The following is a 24,307-nucleotide window of genomic DNA, read 5'->3' as shown; positions in this document are numbered from 1 at the left end:
GCACAGATCTGACCCAGTGACCACACACCATGTCCCTAGACACACACCCTGCACATACAGCCAGTAACAAAGCCCTGGGCCATTGCTAAATGATAGTACATGGTGTCAGGCAGCTAATGGCTCCAATTTCAGTTCAAAGAGTGCAGTCAGAAATCAAGCAATAAAACAGCTTCTCTGAATGTTAGTAGCAAGAGGTAAAATACAAGAAAAAGGGGAAACACATAGAGAGGGGTGTATATTCGTGCACACATGCACACAGGATTACCATTATCTTCTGCTGTGCTGATCAATTTTTCCCTTCATTTCTTCCCTAACATTTTTTGGCCCCCAATATCCTTCAAAAGCTTACACCGTGCGTAATAAATGACAATTCACCATACCTCAGGGCTCCAAGCCGATGAGCTGTCAGTAGCATCATTTACTTCAAATTCCTGGTTGGTAAATGCTGTCTCCATTTCCAGACGTCGTTCTGTGGCTTGCCAGCTAACGCCACCAGCAATGCTGGACTCCATCCTAGGCCCTTTATGCTGCCCAGTGCCCCTACTCTCAATTGTTGTTCTTGAATCAACAGATACATGGTCATCTTCACGATAGGATAGGTTGTCTTGGTAACTCAGTTGGCTTAGTCCATCCAGATCTAACAATTTTCAGCAAGAAAGTAATTTCAGAGGGATTAGAATAAATTCCTCCCCCTCTACCTCCCAAAATGTGCACTTCTCTCCTTTCTTTTCTTTTTTTTTTTCCCTCATCTCCAGTGTATGCAAGAGACAGTTTCTACTTCTGAGTACTGCAGTGCTGAACTTTGTTTGCAAAGGAACAAATAACAAAAAAAGTAACAAATCCTGTATAAATCAGCATTTGATGGAGTGGATACGGTTTCTCACCCTATCCTGAACTGAGAAACTGGTTGCCTTTACTTCTAAAAGTTAACCACCTAATGCAATTATCAATAGAGTGTCTGGGATATTCAAGGGTCTTGGGGTTGCTTTGTGACCCCAAAGCAATCGCTTCCATGAAAACATGGTCAGACAAATTACAGAAAAGCACAGAATAGGCCTGATGAATAGGTATCACCAATTTCCTTCTATGCAGGAGGAGGAAGAGGAAAAGACAGGAGTTAGCATTGGGGATAGTGGTGGTGAGGAAAGGAGTTTCATGAAGATAACCGAGTGCCACCGCAACCCTGCTCACCTGAGAGCTTGGGTGCACATGACCAGCCCCACAAGCCAACTAGGAATTTCCAAATCCCATGTTTGGGCTAAATTATCCCAAGGGCAAGTGAAAGGAGGTGTGTTCCCTAATTTCCTGCCTGCTTTTATTAGTTTTAATTCATCTAATCCTACACACTTACCCCACAAGCTAAAGTAAGGTTCATTAATGAGAATAAAATAATTCTCTCTGGTTCAGACCACAGATTCCTCTCTGCATCACTGAAGTCTCTATTTTGAACACAGGGTACTTTTCTCTACTTGAAGGCATCAGTGAGAGCTCTCTGGGTGGAACGACACAGATAATTACATGTGCAGGGACACAGATGAAAATAACATTATGGTTTGGCCTTGAATGTGTTCTGCAAGCACTTTTAGAAGAAAACCATGGACCTTCCTCTCTTAATGCATCTGATGTCAGGCCTTGCTTTAGGAACACAAAGAGCTAGATTCTGCCTCCATCTCTTTCAAATAAGCAACGAGCAGCTACAGTGAAAGAAAACAAGTTGTGCTTCCAGACAGCTGATGACAGTAATGAAAACAGAGTGACTTCCTTCGCAAACACAGCTATTTGGGGTTTAAAGGTTTCACAGAATGGTTCACATTGGAAGGGACCTCTGGAGGTCATCTTGTCCATGCCCCCGCCCAAGCAGGGCCACCTGCTTGTTTGTTCTCAAAACCTGCAGGTTTGTTCTCAACAAGGTCATTACTATAGAACAATCATTTTTTCAAGTTTGGTCTCCAACTCAAATCTTTAAAAAAATAGTATTAATTACTGCGTTTAATAGAAAAACATTAGTTTGCTTTGGTTTAGATGAATCAATGTTTTCATTCCCCACCTGATAAATGAGACAGGGAACCTGGTGACAACTGACTGGGAGAAGGCTGAGGTACCCAACAACTTTTTTGCCTCAGTTTTCACTGGCAATTTTCACTGGCAAGTGCCTATCCCACATCTCTCGGAGTCCCTGAATCTCAAGGCAGGGACTGAAGGAATGAAGTCCCACCCATCGTAGGAGAAGACCAGGTCTGAGACCCTCTGAGTGATCTGAACGTACACAAGTCCATAGGATCTGATGAGATGCATACCAGGGTCCTGAGGGAACTGGCTGATGTAGTTGCTACACTGCTCTCCATCATACTTGAAAAGTCATGGCAGTCAGGTGATGCCCCCAGTGACTGGAAAAAGGGGAACTTCACACCCATTCTTTAAAAGGGTAAAAAGGAGGACCCTGGGAACTACCAGTCAGTCAGCCTCATCTCTGTGCCCAGTAAGATCATGGAACAAATCTAACGGAAGATATGTCAAGGCATATGGATGACAGGAAGGTAATTAGACACAGTCAATATGGCTTCACAAATGGCAAACCCTGCCTTACTAATCTGGTGGCCACCTACAATGGAGTGACTGCATTGGTGGACAAGGGAAGAGCAACAGATGTCATCTAACTTGACTCCTGTAAGGCCTTTGACATGGCCTCACACAACATCCTTGTCTCTAAATCAGACACATATGGATTTGATGGATGGACTATCTGATAGATAAGGAGTTGGCTGCAAGGCCTTATATGAAGAGTTGCAGTCAATGGCTCAATGCCCAAATGGAGATCAGTAACAAGTGGTGTCCCTCAGGGGTCCATCACAAGAAAAACATGGACCTGTTAGAGCAGGTCCAAAGGAGGGCCATGAAAATGGTCAGAGGACTGGAACACCTTTTCAATGAAGAAAGGCTGAGAGAGTTGGGATTATTCAGCCTGGAGAAGAGAAGGTGTCAGGAAGACCTTATTGCTGCTTTTCAATACTTAAGGGGGGCTTATAAGAAAGATGGAGAGAGACTTTTTACCAGGGCCTGTAGTGATAGGGCAAGGGGTAATGGTTTATAAACTGAGAGTAGATCTAGATTGGATATAAGGAAGAAATTCTTTACTATGAGGTGGTGAGACACTGGAACAGGTTGCCTATAGAAGTTGTGGATGCTCCATCATTGGAAGTGTTCAAAGTCAGGTTGGATGGCGCTTTGAGTAAACTGATCATGGCAGGGGGGTTGGACTAGGTGATCTTTCCCTTCCAACCCAAGCCATTCTATGATTCTCTACACAACCCTCTGTCTAGAACAAAAAGCCCAAATCTTTCCGAGTAGAAGAAATTCTATGTTTGGCCTTAGCAGCAAATATGCTGTTTCTGACTCATACCTGCTCCACAAAAAAAAAAAAAAAAAAAACAACAAAAAAAAAACAAAAAAAAAAACCAAAACAAAACAAAAAGGGGAGTGGGGATTATACTCAGGAAACATTTCCTGGAGGTGTGCAGAAGTACTTGCCCCTCTCCTTGGCTGCTCTTTCAATTTAACAGCTCAGAGATTAGGATAATAACTTTATCCCCTTTCTTAAACTATGAATGGTCTCACATTCTCCCTCCCACTAAAATGCTTCAAGCAAGGGCACTTCAACAGAGACGTCTGAGAGCACCCCACAGCTTTGTAATTATGGTCCTCTTCTGAGATGTGGGAGATGGTCCTTCAGGAGGAAAGAGGGATCCAAATTCAGATCTCTCAAATTCTAGGTGAGTGCTCTTCTCACTCCCTTCTGAAATGCAAAACCCACCTCTTCTCCTCCTCATCCTCCCATCTGGCAGACCTAGTCGTGAAACCAAGAGCCCTCATTGTCTCGCCTCTGCCCTGAGCAGAAACTCTTGAGTGAGGGTAGAAAGTAATTTGATTTTTTGCCATTACTCCCATTCTTCTCTATAAAGTCAGAAAACAGAAAGAAGTAAACATAAAATGTAAGCAAGAAATAAAATAACAGAAATTCCACAAATTTACTGAGACTGAATGGGTACAGGCACTCCTTAAGGCATTTAATTAGCAAGCCAATGTCTAATACACATTTTAAACAGTGGGTCATCCATCAAAGCACACACTACACAGCAGGCTTTCAGAATAAAACGCTACTGTAGTAAGAAATTATCCTCACACAATTGTCTTGTGGTTTTGACTCCTGCTGGGATAATATCTAGATCAATAATAGAGGAATTTTCAAAAACTACATTAAAGCCATAAAAGGCTATTCATAACAGGAGAACTCCAGAAATATATTAATAGAGCAAGCCATCTCTCTAAGATTCAGGCACAAAATGAATGTGTTAGGAAAGCAAATGTAGTATTCAGAGAAAAGAAGGGAAAAGGTGATTCACCAAAACCATTTAGTGAAACAGTCTGTTTTTTTCTTTAAATTTAAAGTGGTTTGGTAAGAGATAATCACTTATAAATACCACTATTAGAGGATCATTACAGGTAATAGCCCAACTATACAGACTAGAACAACTACACCTCTCCAATTACATCCGTTCTAACATTGTTAACCGTCCAACATTATTAACGGTTGGACTCGATGATCTTAAAGGTCTTTTCTGACCCAAATGATTCTATGATTCTAAGATGATATTCACAAAAAAATGGTCAAAACAGAAGTTCTTCATGTAAAGGAAAAGGTCAGAGCAGTAAAATGCCTGTAATTTATCTGAGAGATCTTTAAGGAAGAAAATGTCAACTGGCTTATGAATACCTGACATGAATAAACAGCACAGCATCAGGGATATACGTTGAGACATCATTATCTAATTGTCTGAACTTTAATTAGCCAAGAGTCCCTGCACAGCAATAGCAGCCAATTCTAAAATTAAGGACAGATAGCACTGTACACTAGAAGAGGGCTGTTTTCTTCAGTGCTATCCCCAACCTTTCCCTGTTGTGTCACGTGCGCCCACAAGCCAAGAAGGAGGCAAGGGGAATAGTGGGGAACAGAAATCACCACCAAATCAGGAAAGTCTGTATTCAAGGTTGGAGAATTGGCTATGAAGAAACTGTGACTTTTGTCAGATGAAAGGATGAGCATCACCTCGAAATAGAACTCTAACAGGTACTGGGATATTGAAGCATCTCTCCAAAGGTACAGGGAAAACTCAGCACATCAAACACTGAAAATAAGGCTGAAAAATACTGTGAAGTCCCTCCTCACATTGGCAGGTAAATGGCCTGGTTAACCCACAGTCTGTTTCTTCTTCTTCAATAATACACAATCTCTCAGTTCTAGGAAGCATTACAATGTGCTAAAGAAATGTCCCGAGAGGCGTCATCAGTTCCTAAAACACACTGCCAGAGTTAAAAGATGAAGCCTAGTAGATCTTGCTAAATTAACACTACATGGTTCATTGACGAGCAAGAAACACTGAGACGAAGAGTTTAATGTGTGCCTGCTACCTGTGCTGACTGAGGCAATGTTTGCTCTGTGGACTGCAGCGAATCACTGTGCTTTTACAAGAAAAAACATGGTTTTTCTTTGTGATTTTCCACAGTGAAAGAAATTTGATCACTTCTTCTAGACTGCATATAAACATATGCTGAAAGTTAAGAACCTGTTTAAATATGGTGCAGAGGAGGAAAGGATTTCAGTATGATCTAGGAATTTCTGGACGTGAAATCCTCCTAGCTATTAGCAGTGATTTTTAAACCCCTCCTCCTGAAAGACATCAGCAGCAGCAGAGACACAAGTTAGTGGGACTGAGACATATTTGTCCTCATACAGCAGTAATCCTCTTGCCTGGCCCTTGCTACAGCCCCAGTTCCAAATCACTCTGCAGTACCCCGGCACCACATGCTCCTTCACACTGAACCAAACCAGATGCAGGGAGAACAAGCAGTGCTTCTGCCCCTGGTTATTTTGAGATTAGCCATCAAAAAGTGCTAAAAAACTTCCTAGAAGAGCCTCAAAGGACCAGAATCATTATCTAATTACAATAAATCTAAACAAAAATGGCTTGTAAATTTTAGGGGTTAAAGAGAAAAAGGATCTTAAATTTCAAGTGACATTATGCAATCAGGCCAAGATTGTTTAATTTACCACATGCTGGGTAATAGCCTGAGGAGACTCCAAGTTTCCAGAACTAAAATAGGCTCTTTATTAACAGGGTGATTTGCAGAGAGGCTGTGGGCAGAGCTGGCATTCAAGCCGTTCAGCTCCCCAGAGCATCCTCCAAACACTTCCTTCCTGCAGCGTGCACTCCTCTCTCCAAGCTCTATTCAGGTTACTACAAAGATTTCTAACAGGTGAAAAGTTAAAGCTAGATGAGTCCAAAGTGCAGACTGTCATGACATTGATAACAGAAACAGAAGGTCAAGGAAAATCTCATGTAAGAACATGAAGTGAGAAGGCTTTGCCGTATGTCAAGGCTGAGTGGGAGAGAAGCTATTCAGGGCTCTCCGAGACGCTCAACTTCACTGCATGCCTAAGTTTGTTACAGATTTCTGATTCTGTAAGGAAAGAAAACTACCTGCTATATAGAGTAAAAGATCTGCTAAGAAAACACAAGGAGAAGAGAAGTCTTGGACAGAGTCTAAAGAAGTTCTGAAAGTGCCATGATCCCAATCTGTACTCAGCACTTCATCCCTCCCACCCAGAAAGGCCCAGAGGATCTGCTCAGCTGAAACAGCGTTTGACACGCCGGCGGGGCACAATGATGGCTTGACACACGCAAACCTTTCTGTGTTTTGTGATCACGGCACCAGCTAGGGGCCAAAGTGGACTCACACACACACAAAGTTCTCAGACCACTCACTGGGGGATAGCAGGGTGTGAAGTTATCTAGGATTTACCCCAATCACTCAGCTTTTCTCACAAATAAATGTCTCATATTGGGAGCCATGGGTGTGTGTAACTATCGCTGTACACCCAGTAACAGCAGCTCCACATGCCTCAGAAGCCTCTCTGGGTTTGAAGGAGACCTGACATTCCCAAGGATTAGTTTATAGGCATTTGTTTGTAACTAAGGGTCTAATCTTGAGCTTAGTGGGGAATGGGGCACAGAACCGAATGTCTTAGTGACAGCAGGCTTTGACATCTGGTTTCATCTCGTTTCTGAACAGCTATTTAAACAATATTAATATTACTTCTGAAAAGAAAAGTAAGAGCAACTCTGCACCGTGTTGTGCCAGAAGAAGAGTTCGATGGAGAGCCATATCTTGAAATGATCGCTCTAATCAGAGGGTGCATCAAAATTAAGAAATTGTTTTTCAAAATTAAAACATTCTACAGAACAAAAAACAGAGGGCACTTTCACAGCTCTTCCCTCTGATGAACTTCTCCAGATTTTAGAATGTGTTCAGGCCAATTTTCTAAGTAGCTACATTTTTAAATGCATTTCATCTCTGTTTGTATAAAAGAGTCATTACATTAGTCCATAGAAGATCATAAAATTCTTCCCTTCTGTGCCATAAATTTTTAGTTTCTGTCATTGCCTGACATTTGGCATATGTGCTGGCAAATGATACAGCATAATTCATTCACTGTTCACCTTGTGTTTGCAAAGCTGTTACAAAAGGAGACATTCAACTTCTGCTAAAAGGCTTGCTAAAGAAATTGCTTAAGTGGCACAGACCAAAAATAATTAGAATGAAGTCCTGTAATCTTTACTCTGGCAAAATTGGCAATAAAATCCATGAAAATCCCTGCAGATTAGGAGCCAGAATTCAAAAGCCATATACAGTTAATGGAAAGATCTTCATGGACTTCAGCAGGGCTTGGATCCAGACTCTTCCCTCTAAGTATTTTTAGAAATAAGCTGCAGGTAACTAATAGGGAAACCAAGTTTAGTAAGAGAGAAAGCAAGATTCAGGACTTGTTCTCCACAACAAAAGAACCTCTCCATGTTGAGGCTACAGATCTTGAAGACTCCAACTTCTTTAATCTTATTTCATGCAAACAGTGCATTCAGATACCTCTGTACTGTACTCCTCGTGGCTGGAGAGCAAATGGCTGAATTTGGGTCTACGCTCCATGCCTGCTGGTGTTGCTTTTTCAAATACTTCTGAATGAAAACTTTGTGAGCATGACAGAGAGATCTCAAACTGCTTAATCACCTCATCATTGCTGCCTGAAGATGCTGTCTGTTCTTCATCCTCCCCGTAACTGTTTACTGGGAGAAAAACACAACTCGGGCTTTAGACAGTCTGCTGCCCTTGGCCAAGAAGCCAGATGACATGGCACACTTCTAGCTCTCAGATGGACCTTCTGGGGAGAAAAAGGGGATCAAGGGTTTAGGGAGGACTGGGGAATGAACTTGAGAATCACCTGCTTCATCAGCCTCTGGAAAGCCTGTGAATGTCATATTGTATCAGCAACATTTACATATTATTAGACCTTGCCCAACTCTGCATGCTACCCTATTTAAAGAAAAAGAAAAAATCAGATATTTAACAGAGCAGAACACAAAGTAAGACACAACGCACATAAAGAACCACTTGTAAAATCATTAGTGTGTGCAAAGACAAAGTAGTAAGCAAAGGACTTTAAAACTTGGTCATCCTTCCATTCCCCTTCAGCTCCTGCTATGGTGGAGAGGAAACTTTTGTGCAGAAAAAGCAACTCAGACGTAACCTGCTCTGGGTAATACCATGAACGCATAAATACGGCACATGGCTAACAGGCACTGCTGACTCCATCTGCCAGCAGCAGAGGAACTCGGGAGACCAATGTAAATTGTAACCTTTAAAAGTGAAGATACGCATTTGAGCACGTCCCTGTGAGTGCCTTCCCCTCCTGCTACCAACACGTGCTTTGAATATGAGATGACTGCACCCTCATTAGTGCGTGAATATCCACCAGATGGGGGAAGGAGGGTTCAATACATACTATATATACTTGGCCTTGCTTTGTCAGGATGAAAATGCAGAAGCATTTTGCTGATGTCCCTGCCATCAGCATCAAGAAAGCACAACAGCAGGACGTTTTGACCCACCGACGTGCACAGAGAAGGGAGCAGTGGGGACAACAGGCAGTCGCTGTGTGCGTGCATGTTTGCATACACATGTGAGAACAAGGCAGCTGCCAAGTGTGGTTGGTCCGCTGCTTGCTCTTTGGCATGAAGTATATGATACGGTTGCCAAGACTCGCTTTGATAATTGCCATGGCAAACCCAAGCAGCTGAACAAATGGGCATCGCAGACAAACAGGTGGAGGGCAGCTTTCTCAGTGACACTGCCTGGTTTGCAGGGGGGAAGCACCTTTTTTCACCTCAAACCTCACTTACAGTAATCACATGGCTACAGGTGGGGAAACCGGATCCTGCTTTTACACACGGCGTTAGGTCTATTAAAAATCTGCAGTATAAACTTAATAACAACTGCTGTCACTGCTCCATAAATTTACCTGCTGCTGCACAGAAGACAGCACTCGACTCCTCAGGCAGAGAGGACAGAGCAAGGAAGCTGGCAGTACTGGAGCAAACTGCTCCCATCACCAGCCCAGCAGAAGCTGGCTTCTTCCATGCCACCACGCTGGCAAATTTGACCCTCTGGTCTGATCTGCCACAGTTTGACAATAAGCCTGCTGTTCCTTCTAGAAAATTGCTCTCAGCTGGAGGAAAAAGCTAAGTATTCCTATTTTGATAAAAATGAAAAAAAGTTTTAGACATTAGTTTGCAAATGGTCAGTGACCAGCTATCATAAAAATTGATTTTTTTTATGTAAGCCATTAAAAAAACTTCAAAGAAACTTATTTTTAAATAAAAATCATTTCAAGCTGTAACAATCTTATGGCCTAAATGTGCTACAATCTATTTAAATGATCGAAACACATAAAACTAAACATTCCTTTTCAGCCAACTGTGTTGTCAATTCACTACCTGCAGCTCATGCGACCTCTACAAAATTAATTTAAATGCTCGGCAAATGCTGTAGGTTCTATTTATATGTGTGTATCTTTTGGGTATTTACGATAAAAAATAAAAATTATTCCAGTTTAAAAAAAAGTCGGCTTTTCACTCAAACAGCTTGCCAAAAATCCTGAGTAAAATATCACCTTTAGCAATTAAGCCACATCTTTCACCATTCTCTAAAACAACTGTAACATTAAAATCCTGGGTCCCTGGGCACGACGCTGTATACTTAAATAAATGAACATTAGCATAGTGTACAATTCTGATTACTACAAGAAGTTTCGCAAAGGCCATGTGGATCCAGCACTCCTGGACCGCTCCTGTAAGGGCACTCCCTGGGTGACCTGCATGCAACTCCCTGCAAAACAGAGCGGAGTCCCTTTTCTAGGACAGAAGGGGAAGGGTGAAGGGATGGAGGGGAGGAGTTTGGCCCGCTTTGATATATTATTGGTTGCTTGACTTTGACTTCAGCTTTACAAATCCCCAAAGCATGACTGCATCATTTGTTATGACACAGGATGCTATTTCTTACTAGCATTTGGAAGCATACAGGCTAATTAAATGGTGGCACTGGGGAATCTGTAGCAAATGCTTGATAAGTCTGCTGCTGAGTATCTGCCTGAGCAGCAGACAGCTCCGTGTCAACTTAATATTTCTGTATTAATAAAACTAACTTTACCCAGGGGAGAGAAAAATGTTCACCATTCCAGATTAGGAAAGGACAAGGGGGAAACATTTTCTGTATCACCATGGAAACTTAAATAAAGGACCCATAATTACAATCTAAATTCTGGAAAGATAATGAATACATCTTGAGATCTGCAGATGTTGTGTAGCATATACGTATTTCTAGCAACTTCAACTCAATTACTTCTATGCAGCATCTGTTTTACAAATCAACTTCCCACCACTCACAGGGAGGCATGTGGGATTTATTTTTTTTCCCCCAGAGGAGACAGTGGGGGAGGAAGGAGGGTGACCTCTTTTTCTGGCAAAGCATTTCAAACTACCACTATTTACTCAGAAATTTCAAACACACAATCAGTTACAAAGTTAGCTTACAGGCATCCAAATACGCTAAGCTAAAATGCATGAAATAAATAATTCAAGAATTCTCTGCAGTGTTACCAAGTATAAAGAATAACTTATCATTTGCTCAAAGCTTATCCAAGAAAAAAAATTACCGAATAAAATACATAGTGTAGGTGTAAAATATAGATGTACTGCATGCATCCTGTCTGCCTGCATGTTAAAAAATAAAAAACAGCAAACAACAGTCATTTTGGCTGAACAATGAAAAGTTCACAAATGCCAAATTTCTGCTTTCCTATACACTTAATGCTGCCCTTGTGTGTCCACTTTCTTCTTAAAGATTTTGATTCTCCTTTATGGAAGTCAGTGAGAGTTTCAATGGGAGCATCACCAAGCCCTGAAGGAAGAAGAAGTAGTATGCAAAAAAATGTATTTGATCATATAACCAAAGACAATATCAAAGCCAATATCAGTACATCTATACATAATGCATATACTTGGAGGATCCCAGGAGTGCTCTGTGCCCTGTTGTTTGCTGTTACAGAAGCAGTCACATAGGTTTGGCTTTAAAATTTTCATTATCAGGATGACATAGAGAAACAGTGATCTTCCACAGCTCCTAGCTCAGCAAAACCCAGAACTGCACACAGAAAGAAAAGGGCTTTTCTTTTGGAAAACTGGAAAGGCCTGCTGCAAACAATGTATATGTTAAAGCTTCTCAGAAAAAAAGAGGAACATTTTGTAAAGGGAACATTTAGCAACACATGTGGAGTTGCAACTACCAGTTCCCATGCAACTACACCTCTGATTTGCAGTGTCTTCAGTCTGGAGTCATCTTCTTGCTCTTGCTGTCAACCATTTTAACTGGGAGTTCAAACAAAAGTACAAAGTAATGCAACTACCTGATTTATGGGTTTGACTAGGGAGAAGAGTACCCCATGCCTTCATTTATGCTCAAACTATTTGGAGATACAATCCGATCATCAAAAATCCTTCTTTTTATAAAACAGAAACAAAATCCAAAACATCCACCTAGAGCTCAAATGTGCTTAAAACTGACGGAGAATGTACTGTGATACAGTAAACCCATGTTTCTACATATGCCATTATGGACATAGAGACTGCACAGTGACCGTGCACCATTGACTAACACCTCCTGGTCATTCACTAATGAACAGAAGGCAGCCTTCACCTGGGCTTTCTCCTTGCACCCAGGCCCATGTGGGTTTGTCCCTTTCTGGTAGGTATACCAACCACAGAGCCATTTAGTGCCCAGTGGTAAACATAAGGTCCACCCCTCTTTGCTGAGTGACAAGTGACAGCGTCCTGCTTTTGCAATACGTCAATCTCTATCTCTTCATCTGTGCTCACCCCACAACCAAACCAACTGGGAGCTCTTTGAGGCGAACACACTTGGGTGTTTGCATGTGATGCAGGCGAGAGAATCACAACTTGGCAGCTTTCATACCAGGGGCCGTTTCCAACAAAAAGAAAAAAAAGCAAACAAAGAAAGTCAGAGAGTAATCAGAAACAAGTCATTATTTGGCTCTGACCATCAAGCACCTCCATAGCCGAACAATAGAGCAGTCAGAGCAATAACCTCCAATTCTGCACACTGCTGTGCAAAGAAATAGAGAACTGCCCACAGAAAACAGCATGAAAATCAACATCTTTTCCTGTCGCTTTTTTCCTACTCCCAAATTTGGATTTTAAAAATAGGAACATGGGATTCAGCTTCAAACTGACTCTCACTTTGCTGCCTAAAGCTCTTCCATAGCTAAAGGAAATGGCAGCCAAGAAGCAGAAGCACAATCATCCCTGATTTTCCCAATCACCTACTTTATGTTTTACATGTGGAGTAAGCATGAGTCAGGCTACTGGATTTTATTAGCACAGGCCCAGGAGAAGTGGAAAAAAAAAAGAGATTACACACTGTAGGAGACACTGCCAAGCCAGCAAAACCCCTGGTGTGGATGCAGTTACATCCATGAGTCAGCCTACACCCCTTTGCCAGCCCAGGTTAGGTTGCTTGAAGAAAACATGCAGCTGCAGAGGCAGAAAAGTACCTTCTGTCAGCAGACGCTGTGTCTACGCTGGCGATACCGCAGGGCACAGGTGTAGCTGTGTATGCTCTGGGGTGTCGGGCTGTAAGTGCTCACGGACTCAGAAACTAAACAAACTGCTGGATCCCAATGGCCAATGAGTTAGAAAACACTGTCCTTTCCTTCCAACAAAAAATAACTTTCACTTTAAAAGCATTATTTTTATGACAGTTTTCCTGGTAGCTTTCATATTGCAATGGGTTGAATTCCTTCAGATTCCCCATCAATCACCTCATCTTCTACTTGTTTGCTTGGCTTGGATATGCACTTCTCCTTCTAATGCAAGGGAGTCACTTTGCAAGCTCTCTCCACTACATTTAAGGAAGTTTCTCTGCATTAGCACTAGCGTCTTCCAGAACATGGCCTTCCACCTAGCAGAAATCAAACTGGCCAAGGAAACGCCCAGGAAACCCAGGACATTGACTCCTGCTCCTCCTTAAAGCGCAGTTTCACTACACCACACTCACAACCTGCTAGACCCAGCATATGCACGCTGATTACATACCATTCATAGCACCCAACACTGTAACCATTAGCTTCACACCCACAAGTCTTTGTTTGCTGATTAACAGGGTGGAAATCAACTCCCTCGCAAAAATATTTGTTTGGGATTGCTACGGATAATAACCGCACTGCAACAAGGCAGATATTTATTTTCCCACTGATTTTTCTAATTGAAACTTTCTGTTTGCTACCAGAGGGTTGATTCACCACAGCCCCACTTTACCACCACTGTAACACCACCGTTTCCATGGCACTCCTGGGAAAATCACAGACTTCAGTAGCAGCAGTGGGTGAGGATGTGGTGCAACAACTCACATGCATTCAAGACCAAAGCTGTCACCCAAAAAGGGCAATCCTGTCCTCCTTCCCTTCCTCTCTTCCCCTTGATTCAGTTTTAGCAATCATGTGGCCAACTCAACTGACTCAAAAGTAACAGGGGTAGAGGGCTGGTAACTCTCAGCTGAAGCAAGGAGCTGGTCCAGTTCACCACACAGTGGCATGCTCGTGAGGCCAGACATGGAAAGTAGCACAGCTCTGTGATCGGGGAAGGACAATATATCTCAGCTGCAGTTTTACATCAGCTACTGACAATTGCAAAACTGCACCCTCAGGCCTAATGGTCTTATAGTTACATTATTTATGGCAATAAGTCTAGACCCCAAAACTGACCCTGCGACACAGAGCTTCAGAAGACCTCAGGGCTCTCATTAATCCATATTCAGGGCTTTCCCTCCAGCACCACAACTCTTATACTATTTGCTGGAAAATACTCCCACACAGATTATGCTGCTATGTACAGACTGTATGGGCTTGAATCTCTCTCAGCCTGGGGAGAGAAATGTCTCCAAGTGCCCAGCTTGCATGGGCAAGCACTCATGCCCAGAACAATGAGTCTCTCCAGGGATGCTTCACCTCACATGGATACTGAGCTCCCTAGACAGGGGAGCACCTGCTTGAACATCTGCGAACTTTTAGGTAGGGTGATGAAGCCATGAGAATGTCGGCTATTTTCATGGTCATTAGAAGGGATTTTCTACAGATTTTTTTTTCTACAGATTTTGCTATGGACTGGTTTAAGATTCAGCTTGTCATTCGCGTTGGTCTACAAATAGGTACTGATGAAGCCTCCTGTCCTGGTTTCAGCTGGAATGGAGTTAATTTTCTCCCTAGTAGCTGGCATACTGCTGTGTTTTGGATTTAGTATGAGAATAATGTTGATAACACACTGATGGTTCAGTTGTTGCTAAGTACTGCTTATGCTAGTCAAGAACTTTTTAGCTTCCCATGCTCTGCCAGGTGCACAAGAAGCGGGGAGGGGGCACAGGACAACTGACCCAAACTGCCCAAAGGGCTATTCCCTACCATACGGTGTCATGCTCAGCATATAAGCTGGGGGGAGTTGCCCAGGGGACAGCAATCGCTGCTTGGGGACGGGAATCAGTCAGCAGGTGGTAAGCAATTGCATTGTTTTGTATATTCTTTTATCATTATTATTTTCTTCCTTTGCTGTCCTATTAAACTGTCTTTATCTCAGCCCATGGGTTTTACTTCCCCCCCAACCCCCCAATTCTTTCCCCCATCCCCCCCCGGAGCGGGGGCGGAGCATGAGCAAGCAGCTGTGTGGTGCTTAGTTGCTGACTGCGGTTAAACCACGACAGTCTTTTTTGGCACCAAACATGGGGCAATACAGCAGAAGAAGTTTTTGAGAAAGGGAAGAAATTAGTCCAAATCCTGCTGAAAGCTGGTTTTGCCATAAAACAAAGTAAGGTCAAGGGACCTGCACAGGAGATCCAGTTTTTAGGAGTAAAGTGGCAAGATGGACGTCATCAGATCCCAACGGATGGATCAACAAAATAACAGCTATGTCTCCACCAACTAGCAAAAAGGAAACACAAGCCGCCTTATGCATTGTGGGTTTTTGGAGAACGTGTATTCCAAATTGCAGTCCTGTCTATCAAGCAACCTGGAAGAAGAACAATTTCAAGTGGGGCCCTGAGCAACAACAAGCCTTTGAACAAATTAAATGGGAGATAGTTCAATTTGCAGAGGTGAAAGCCATCTGGCTGGCTTTAGATATTGCTGAATGAGAAAAGTGGCCAGTACTTTACCTCTATACTCTCCCATGGATGGTGGCAAATGCCCTGTGGGGGTGGTTACAGCAGTGGAAGCAGAGCAACTGGCAGCACAGAGGCAAACCCATCTGGGCTGCCACATTATGGCAAGATATTGCTGCCCCAGTAGAGAATCTGGTTGTAAAAGTACGTCACGTAGATGCTGATGTACCCAGGAGTTGGGCCACTGAAGAACATCAAAACAACCAGCAGGTGGATCAGGCTGCTGAGACCGAAGTGGCTCAGGTGGATCTGGACTGGCAACATAGGGGTGAATTATTTATAGCTCGGTGGGCCCATGACACCTCAGGCCACCAAGGAAGAGATACAAGGATAGATGGGCTTGTGATCAAGGGGTGGACTTGACCACGGATACTATTGCACAGGTTACCCATGAATGTGAAACATGTGCTGCAATCAAGCAAGCCAAGCAGTTAAAGCCTCTCTGGCATGGAGGATGATGGCTGAAATATAAATACAGGGAGGTCTGGCAGATTGATTACATCACACTCCCACAAACCCGCCAAGGAAAGCGCCATGTGCTTACAATGGTGGAAGCAAAAATTGGATGGCTGGAAACATAAACCACAACACCTCCCTAACTCAGTCTGAGGAAACTGCATGAGAATCATGCAAACAGCATCTGCAGAGGTACATCCCAACCACACTTTCCTCGTTACCTGGAAGACCCACGCAGCTCAACAATACTATTCACTGTCTATAAATACACACATTTTTTCCTCCATGACTGTAATCTCCCTCTTTTCTTTCATTGCAGTCTTTTGCCTTGGTTACTAAAACTGTTTCAGGAGTCTATGAGGCCACGCAAAATGACAGCTGCTCCCAACGGGCCATTACAACAGCCAAAAATGAACTGGGAACAAGGAAGTCATATCCATACCCCTATCTGGCAAGAGGTGAGGACCAACACCAGCTCACCTTTTAGCAGTGATCCCATCTCATATAAGCTTACATTAGTGGGTTTTGTGCTGTTAAGGAATGCAAAGGGGCTAGGAGGAAACAGAGATGGATTATCCATGCTTCCAAAAGTCCTAATGCTCATTCCCTTCTGCAAGCATTTGCCTGCCATCATGGGTTTGCATAAGTAGCCATCTACAAAGCAGGCCAAGCTAGCAACAACTGCAACTGCTAAACAAACAAACAAAAAACCCAAAATGACAAGAAGTACTACGGTTTTTATCACACACAGAAATACTATGTTCCAGCTCTGCAGAGTGCTGCTAGTATGCCTGCGTTGTGGTGAAGATTACGTGCAATGAGATCATTCACACCTGCCTCGCCTGTAGTAGGAGATGGAAGGTGAGGAGGCAGGGTTTCTAGGAGAATGGCAGCACTTCCCAGATGCTGCCAAGATGCTGTTTATTGGTAAATGAAGCCTCTTGAGTCCTAAACAACCTTCCCAGAGGAAGATAGAGTTGCAACTGCCATATGGGGAGTGGGAAGAGGATGCCACTTAGCAAAAGTGGATCAGAAAATACACGCACAAGCACACACGCTCACACACGCAATTTGTCCTGTAACTGCACTGAATGGCAAAATCCATTTCTGCCTCCCAAATACATCCTTCTCCATGCAGCTTACGCAACGTTCTAGATGCAAGAGCAGATGACAAGTAGTCCTGAACAGAGCATCCTTCCTCATGCGCCCTAGGGAGCTAGGCACATGGAAGCTCTGCCCACCAGACAAGGAACTTGGTGAAAACCCAAACTACTGAACTACTGTGGGCTTACAAAGATACCATGTCTAAAATCACCAACTGAGGATGAACAGCAATGTTGACAGGCCGAAGACAGAGCCCGCAATGGTAGCATCATTGAAAATTTGTGTTTTGAACCACTCTTTGGCTTCATTCCCCCAGCTGTAAAGCTGACATACCACAATCCACCCTCCTTTCAGGGCTATTGTGTACGCTCATCACCATTTACTTTCAGCACCATGGATGAAGGTCCCTTATAATTTGAAACTTTGAAAAGACAGAACTACAAAGGAGTACTTTAAAAAGGAACATGGCACCACCTTCACAAGGACAAAAGTCTGTGCACAAACACTTTCTGAGTGATTCTGAATTTCCCAGAGAGAAAGCATTCAATGCAAACACATCTGCACTTCATTTCAGAAAGCTGTGGACTCGTACAGCATTCTTCAGAGACCAGATGCATATCCCCCGTCACGGTAGCACTTTCTCCCACTCGAGCAGCCAGGAGTATTTTCTGTGAAGTGCTTTTGTCCACTGTCTTTGCTTTCCTTCACTCAGTCCTACTAGTGCTATTGATTCAGTGTAGCCTCTTTAAGTGTCCTGCTTGGAGTACAGGCACTGATTTTTATAGGGCTACATTCTGGCTAGAGCACTGTCTGGCTCCATAGCCAGACAGATGATAAAATTCATCAACACTTAGGATCTTTACATGGAAATTGGCCATCTATCTATTTTAGTCTCAGGTTCAAGCAGAAGTTTTATTTATCACATAAGCAACATCTTTTTGTTACGGGTATATTTTGCTATATGGTTTTATAGGACTCTCTTCTTGCTTAGGAATTCCTGGCCATGAAGGGTCATTTACTGAGGTCAGGAGTGCTCATATAGAGCAGAAAGAATAATTTCCTCTACTACAGCAATTACTGGCAAAAATCAATGACCCCTGTTAAGCTGGAGGCCAAGGTAAGTAAATGCAATACTGCTTTCTAGTTTTAAAAACTCCCAGAGCCTCAGAGGCATGCCTTGCCTTAGACATGTATTGAAGATAACTATCTAGCCATCTAGACAAGATTCCTATTAGGACGTCAAACTTCCTAGTATTCCAAGGTCAAAAAATTTATTTTAGTGCAACTGAAATGCAATCTTTAGCTAGCACTGAGATTGTCTAATTGATGGGAAAAAATCTCCGAAGACTTCATGCAGTTTAAGTGTAGTGCTCACCTATAAATTACACTAGTGTTATGAACACAGTGTCAGACAGCTCAGGAGACTCTTCAATCACAGAACTTGTGGTGCAAAAATAGTTCAGCTCTGATTCAGAAGACTCAACTCTGCTGGTGTGTCTGTCCCCATGCCGCTTCAGAGCAGTGTCTGCTGAAACTGCTAACTTAATGGTCACTTTGACTTTGTTTGCAAAGGACATGGGCCCTGAGGAAGAGGTAGGCTAAAGCCATTGCATTCATTGCACAATTATTGCTGCTCTTTACCCTTTTCATTATCACTTTTTTTTTTCTCTATAGATTCAGGCTGGGAAGCAGACGGACTGGCCAGCTCTACCCCTCTGCTTGCAGTGCACTACTTTTAGAAGTGGCTTATTGCTCCACTGCTTTTTTTCAATTCTTAAGCCAAATGTGCAATGATGGATTTGGCAGCCACACTCTCGCCAGCCACCCCCAGTCAGCTGAGCCGCAGTATCTTAGCCACGGGGGGATGCAAACGCTGCATTTTCGCTGTTCTGAGACGGGAGACAGTTTCTCTATCAGAAACGCTGAGGTTAGACAATGAATGAGGGTCTCAAGGAAGCTGCAAGAGCAAGTTCATCTCTATTTGCAAAATTTACAACTACATGATTTGCAAATGGTGGCAGGGACCTGTGTGCATGGAAGGGTCTGCCTTCCCATCATTAACCTCTTAAACAAAACACCTGGCATTGTAATATTTCCTGCTGAACTATCTCCTCATTTTTAAACTGTGGATCAAAAGCATCCAAAGAGAAAAACTTTTCCCTGCATTTGTTTGAAATCTTGGCACAACATTACTAGCATGATTTAAGTACAGACCAGGACTCAGTGGCAGCCAAACCAGCACCCTGCTGATTAGCATGCCTCACAGTGTCTAACAGACATTTGACTTAAGAATCCAAGAATTTCATTGCTGAAACACTTTATTAGATCCCTAAGCCTAAAAATGGTTTTCAATAATGTGTATGCTGCTTTGGGGCCTCAGAAAAGCTACTCTGGGAGATAGGAAAACATTTCCTAGGAGGCAAAAATGTGATCAAAAACATATTTGATAAAAAGGAGAAGGGGTAATGATGGTTCTTAACTGCAATTTTATTTCATCTCAGAAGCGTGCTCTAAGTTTAAGAGTGGGGAACAACTACTGGATTTTGTTCTGCATCTTTTTTAAAACAAAATGATTCTCATCTAGGGTTGGTGGATTTTTCTCCCCCTAAACCCAATAAACTATATATTGGAATGACCTTGTAACGGGTTTCTGTGGCTCTTTAATCGCCCGTGGCTGCTAAATGAAGCATATCTATTTTCTCTGTTACATTACTATTGGCAACCAGGTCTTCAGTAAGTGCCCAGAAATATTTCCATGGCAACAAAAAGCATTCAGCATTGCTACTGCTTTGTGCCAATTTAGCTTTAAAATATTCTATTGTGGAAAGAAATATGGTACATTAAGTGAAATAAAGTCAAGATGCAATGTTCTGAAAAGAATATAAGGATAAACAGGAAACATGTATTTTGCAGAAATGGGGAAAAAATGCCAAATGGAAAGAAAAATATTCAAAGCTAATATTGATGCTACTGAACGCCTTTGCTGAATGTCAGCAAGTCCATATGCTCACTTACATTGTCACTTAGGGTTAGGTAACAAAGCTAACAGAAATAAGGATACCTCAAACATCTTCTCTTGATCATTTTAATCCATGACTGAAATTTTAAGTTGCCAGGGTATTACAGCCTCTCTGCATGTCTAGGTTACCATCAGAAGAGTTCATACTCTTGATGTTACAGAATGAATCTAAAGAAAAAAGAGGAAATAAAGAGTTGAAAAATGAAATACAAAGAGCACGCATGTGTTTTGGAAGTGAAGGGTCACTTTGAAGAGCAAAATGAGTTCTTCCACATCAAAGATCTTGTGGAAGACATTTTCAAATCACAGTTCAGCACTTTCTCTCCTATTACACAACTTAGACAGTTGTGAGAAAAAAGGCGTCAGCTCCCAGCCCTCCAACTCTCCAACAGCCGAATTCGTGACTATAAAGTCTTAAGACCATTGGATGGCCCTTTGTACAGTGCATTGCAGAGATAAAAAGATAAAAGAGTATTTGAGAGCATTTGCAGTGACATTCCCTCTGGTGTAAAAAGCTATGTAATGCTCTCTAAAATGCTTCGTGTGGAAGTAGAAAGCTCTAGGCAGCAGCAATGTAGGTGCTGGGCAGCTCTGTAAGGCCAGCCTTCCAGTCCACAATGGCTCCAGACAGCTTACTGAGAAGGAAAGCCAATAAATATTAAGAAAAAGTCCAACAGTAGCTTGATCAGTACCTGTTCTCAGCTGGGAGAGAGATTCAGAGTGACCCCCTCCCCCCGCCCTTTAGCTGCAGAGATCGGTTACCCTGGCTTCTGACTGTATATCTCACCAGGAAAATTCATCTGGTCCATCACACGTTCCTAAGGACTCTCGTTCTCAGATGTCCCTGCAGACAAGACTGCAGGTGAGAAACTGCTCTGACAGTGACAGCAGCCCATTCCTGGCCCCCATTTCTCTGAGACCTCACCACCTGTTCTCCCATCCACTGTGAGCAAGGGTGTAGTCCAGAGACAGGACAAAGATCTGGAGGCCACCATCGGAATAATGCATTTGGCACATGGCTGCTCCCCAGCCTACTCTGAGGAGCCCCAGGATTTGCCATGAATTGCTCTAACAGCCCCTCTTGGGGGTACAGGCTCTGCAGGAGACAATGTTGTGCCCTGGATACCACTTGTCCAGGAGGATCCATGCCCTGGCACTCCCTGGAAGGACACTACATGCCCTGCCTCATGGCGTCTGTGCACAGGCTGGACACATGACCCAAGCACACACAGCAAATCCAGCCCTGCAGCATTGACTTGGAGCCTATGAACAAATCCTGTGGGCAGGATATCGCACAGGCATTGTATAGGGGTACCAGAAGGTAGGGTATCTGTACAGGTTAGAGGTTGGGCTCCAAGAGATACAGCCCTGGGGTGCTTAATCTGAGAATTGGCATTCGTTCATTTGGAATATGAAACAAGCAGTCCCAGTTTGGGAGACAGAACAGCTAGACCAAAAGCTCTTTTTAATTATTTACTCCCTGGCCATAACAGTGTGAGGAATAGTAATAAAGAAAAGAGCTAATTTTAACATTCATTAAAGAACACCGTCAAGGTTTATACCCTCTCAGTCTGATATTCCTATTAAATAAGAAAACAAACAGGCTGATCTTCCGCAGTCTGCACAGAAATGGCTAAATATGTAAGACTTCCCTAGAAGCCAAGAGTGATGAAAAGCTCTTGGTCATTATAAAACAAACATTTTCAAGAGCATCTACTGCCTGATTAGAAAAAAAAGAAATTTAGATATTTGAAGCCAAATTCTGAAGACCCTCAGTGAGTCTCAAGTTCTTCATCGGCTCAGTATTGTGGACCCCCCCACTGCCCACCCTTCCTCCCTTATGCCCTTTCCTAGGATGTTCGCAAAGAGGGGCTTGAACCCAGCAAGACCGAAGGATGGTGTCAGCAGGACTGCAGCTTTGCTGCTTGTGGTTGGGACATACGTCTCTATCAGTCCTCTGTGAACCAGGTAACTTCCAGCCACAGTTACGGTGATATTTAGTGAGCACAAGTCACATGGCTTGAATTCAGTCCTGAACACAATCGCCTGAAAAGCTGTTCATGTCATTTAATGATCCAAAGTCATAGTTAGGCCAATTTAAAACTGAAAATATCAAATTCAGTTCTCCTTTCTATAATCTCCTGCCTGCTGTCCTCTTCAGTCTTATTTGAAAAGCCTGTGGGGGTGGTGGGAGGAGAGGAAAGCGATTTGGGAGCCTTTCATCCATAAAATCATGAGATATGGCTGGCTTTTTAGTACAGCATTTCACAGCACATGGCACAGTAACATCTTGAGATTCCTGGCACAAAGAAACAAGGTTTGAGATTATATATATCTTTAATAGCAATGACGCAAAGGCAGATGGTTCTCAAAGCAAAGGCTTAAGGCTAAACACTCCCTTTGAAGGGTCCTGCTACCAAAAACAAAACATGGGGGGAGCAAAATATTCCTTGCTACAGCAATATGGCCTGATTGCCTTCTAATACACAGCATTTCAGCCTGGAGATTTCCATTTATTTCAATGAGATTAGTTTCATGAACAAGAGAAGAATCAGAAGGTTAGAATCAGAAGAGGAAAGGTTAGATTTTTCTTTGGGATTTGGGGAATTTTATTTTAGCTGTGGGAAACAAAGACAACACAGAACATAATGAGCAGATTAGCAACTAAATCAAATCAATACCAGAAAAGAGATGTCTGGACAATACTGTCAGGGTGTGTGCTAGCTGCTTACCTGCAAAACTTGCGTTGCCATTATTACTTTTTAAGGAGCCGCTCCTGCTGAGGTTGTGTTCAAGGCCTCCCATCGTCACAGAGGGCTCACCTTCTTCCTCAGTGATGGTAGAAAGCCGGTCAAGTGGCTGGAGATCTTCATTCATCCAGTAGGATCCATTGGCTGTCAAAGATCTAGTGCTTTCAACACACTGCTCTGGTAAGCTGCTGGTATTTTTAAGCCATTTTTGCCCCTGCATACCCATGTCAGAGCCATGAGGAAGGGCTTGTGAAGCTAGATCAGGACCCCCAATGTGACCATCATCTTTAGGATACAAGTATTCCTCATCCCAGAGGTCCAGGTGTCGCTCATCATCCGATCCCTCAGAATAATTCTCATGAATTCCTCCATTATTCTCCAAGTCCCGGTTCCTCTCTTCTTCTGACTTACGACCCACTCCACTCAAATTCAGCAGTGAAGCAGATATAGAGTCTCCTGCTTGTTGGATAGCTTCATATATTTGAGACATCCAAGATGACAGTGGCTGAAGGAAATTCTGAGCAGCCTCAGAAGCCATGTTTAACACTATGCCAGTATCTGGTGATCAGTTGTTCAGCTTTGCCAGCATGTCACTTATAATTCAGGGAGCTACAGAAGAAGCACCATAAGAGATTACTGTAAATTGCTTGTCCATCACCACCTGTCGACACACTATCTACGTAAGATGTCTAGAACTGAGAGGAGAAATGGAAAAAGGACTTCCACCCATGGAGAATAGCACTAGAAATCCAGGAATGATGGACAAATTACACATCTTCCTGCACAAATCTGGAAAGCTTTCATTCAATTGCTAAACCTTACATAAAAATAAAAACATAGAACATCAGAGCAGAAGTACCTTTTCTGAGGCGCACACATTCTGGTTACAGCTGTCAACAGACCTCGTAAAAAAAAAAGTACAAAACAACCTGCAGTCAAAAATCTCAGATAATCTCCTGGCCCTGACTTCCACCACACCCTTATCGTTAGCATGTCCAGATAGGAAAATTGACAGGTGGAAAATCTGGGGAGAATTATGTTTTGATTGATTACAGTGACAGGCCTAAAGTGAGCAGAACCAGCCCATGGCAGACAACTATCTCAAATGCTTTGCTCCAGAAAGGCTCTGAAGAAGCCCCCTCTGCCCACAGGGTAACACAACCCAGAGTTGTTTTGCCCTTCACAGAAATGAGCAAAACACAGGAGGTGGAATATTATAGGTATGAAATTACTGGGAACAGGGGCGAGTTAACAAAAGCATTGGTATCATACAGATATTCCCATTATAGCCCATAGTGGCTGGAATAAG

At 42.9% G+C, this 24,307-nt stretch overlaps 1 protein-coding gene across 1 annotated transcript in view; it reads right to left on the bottom strand.

Annotated features, from left to right (window-relative positions):
* Nucleotides 1-23,536, bottom strand: part of SYT16 (synaptotagmin 16) — a 41,321-nt gene extending 17,785 nt beyond the window's left edge. The window contains exons 1-2 of the mRNA XM_075712859.1: nucleotides 22,981-23,536; nucleotides 381-637 (exon numbers count right to left, since the gene is read on the bottom strand). Of these exons, the coding sequence (XP_075568974.1) occupies nucleotides 381-637; nucleotides 22,981-23,536 (813 nt within the window). The remainder of the gene's footprint in view (nucleotides 1-380; nucleotides 638-22,980) is intronic.
* Between the last annotated feature and the right edge of the window lie 771 nt (nucleotides 23,537-24,307).

This window comes from Pelecanus crispus, chromosome 6 (assembly GCF_030463565.1).
Source record: "Pelecanus crispus isolate bPelCri1 chromosome 6, bPelCri1.pri, whole genome shotgun sequence".
Classification (NCBI taxonomy): domain Eukaryota; kingdom Metazoa; phylum Chordata; class Aves; order Pelecaniformes; family Pelecanidae; genus Pelecanus; species Pelecanus crispus.
This window is presented reverse-complemented; position numbering and strand designations above follow the sequence as displayed.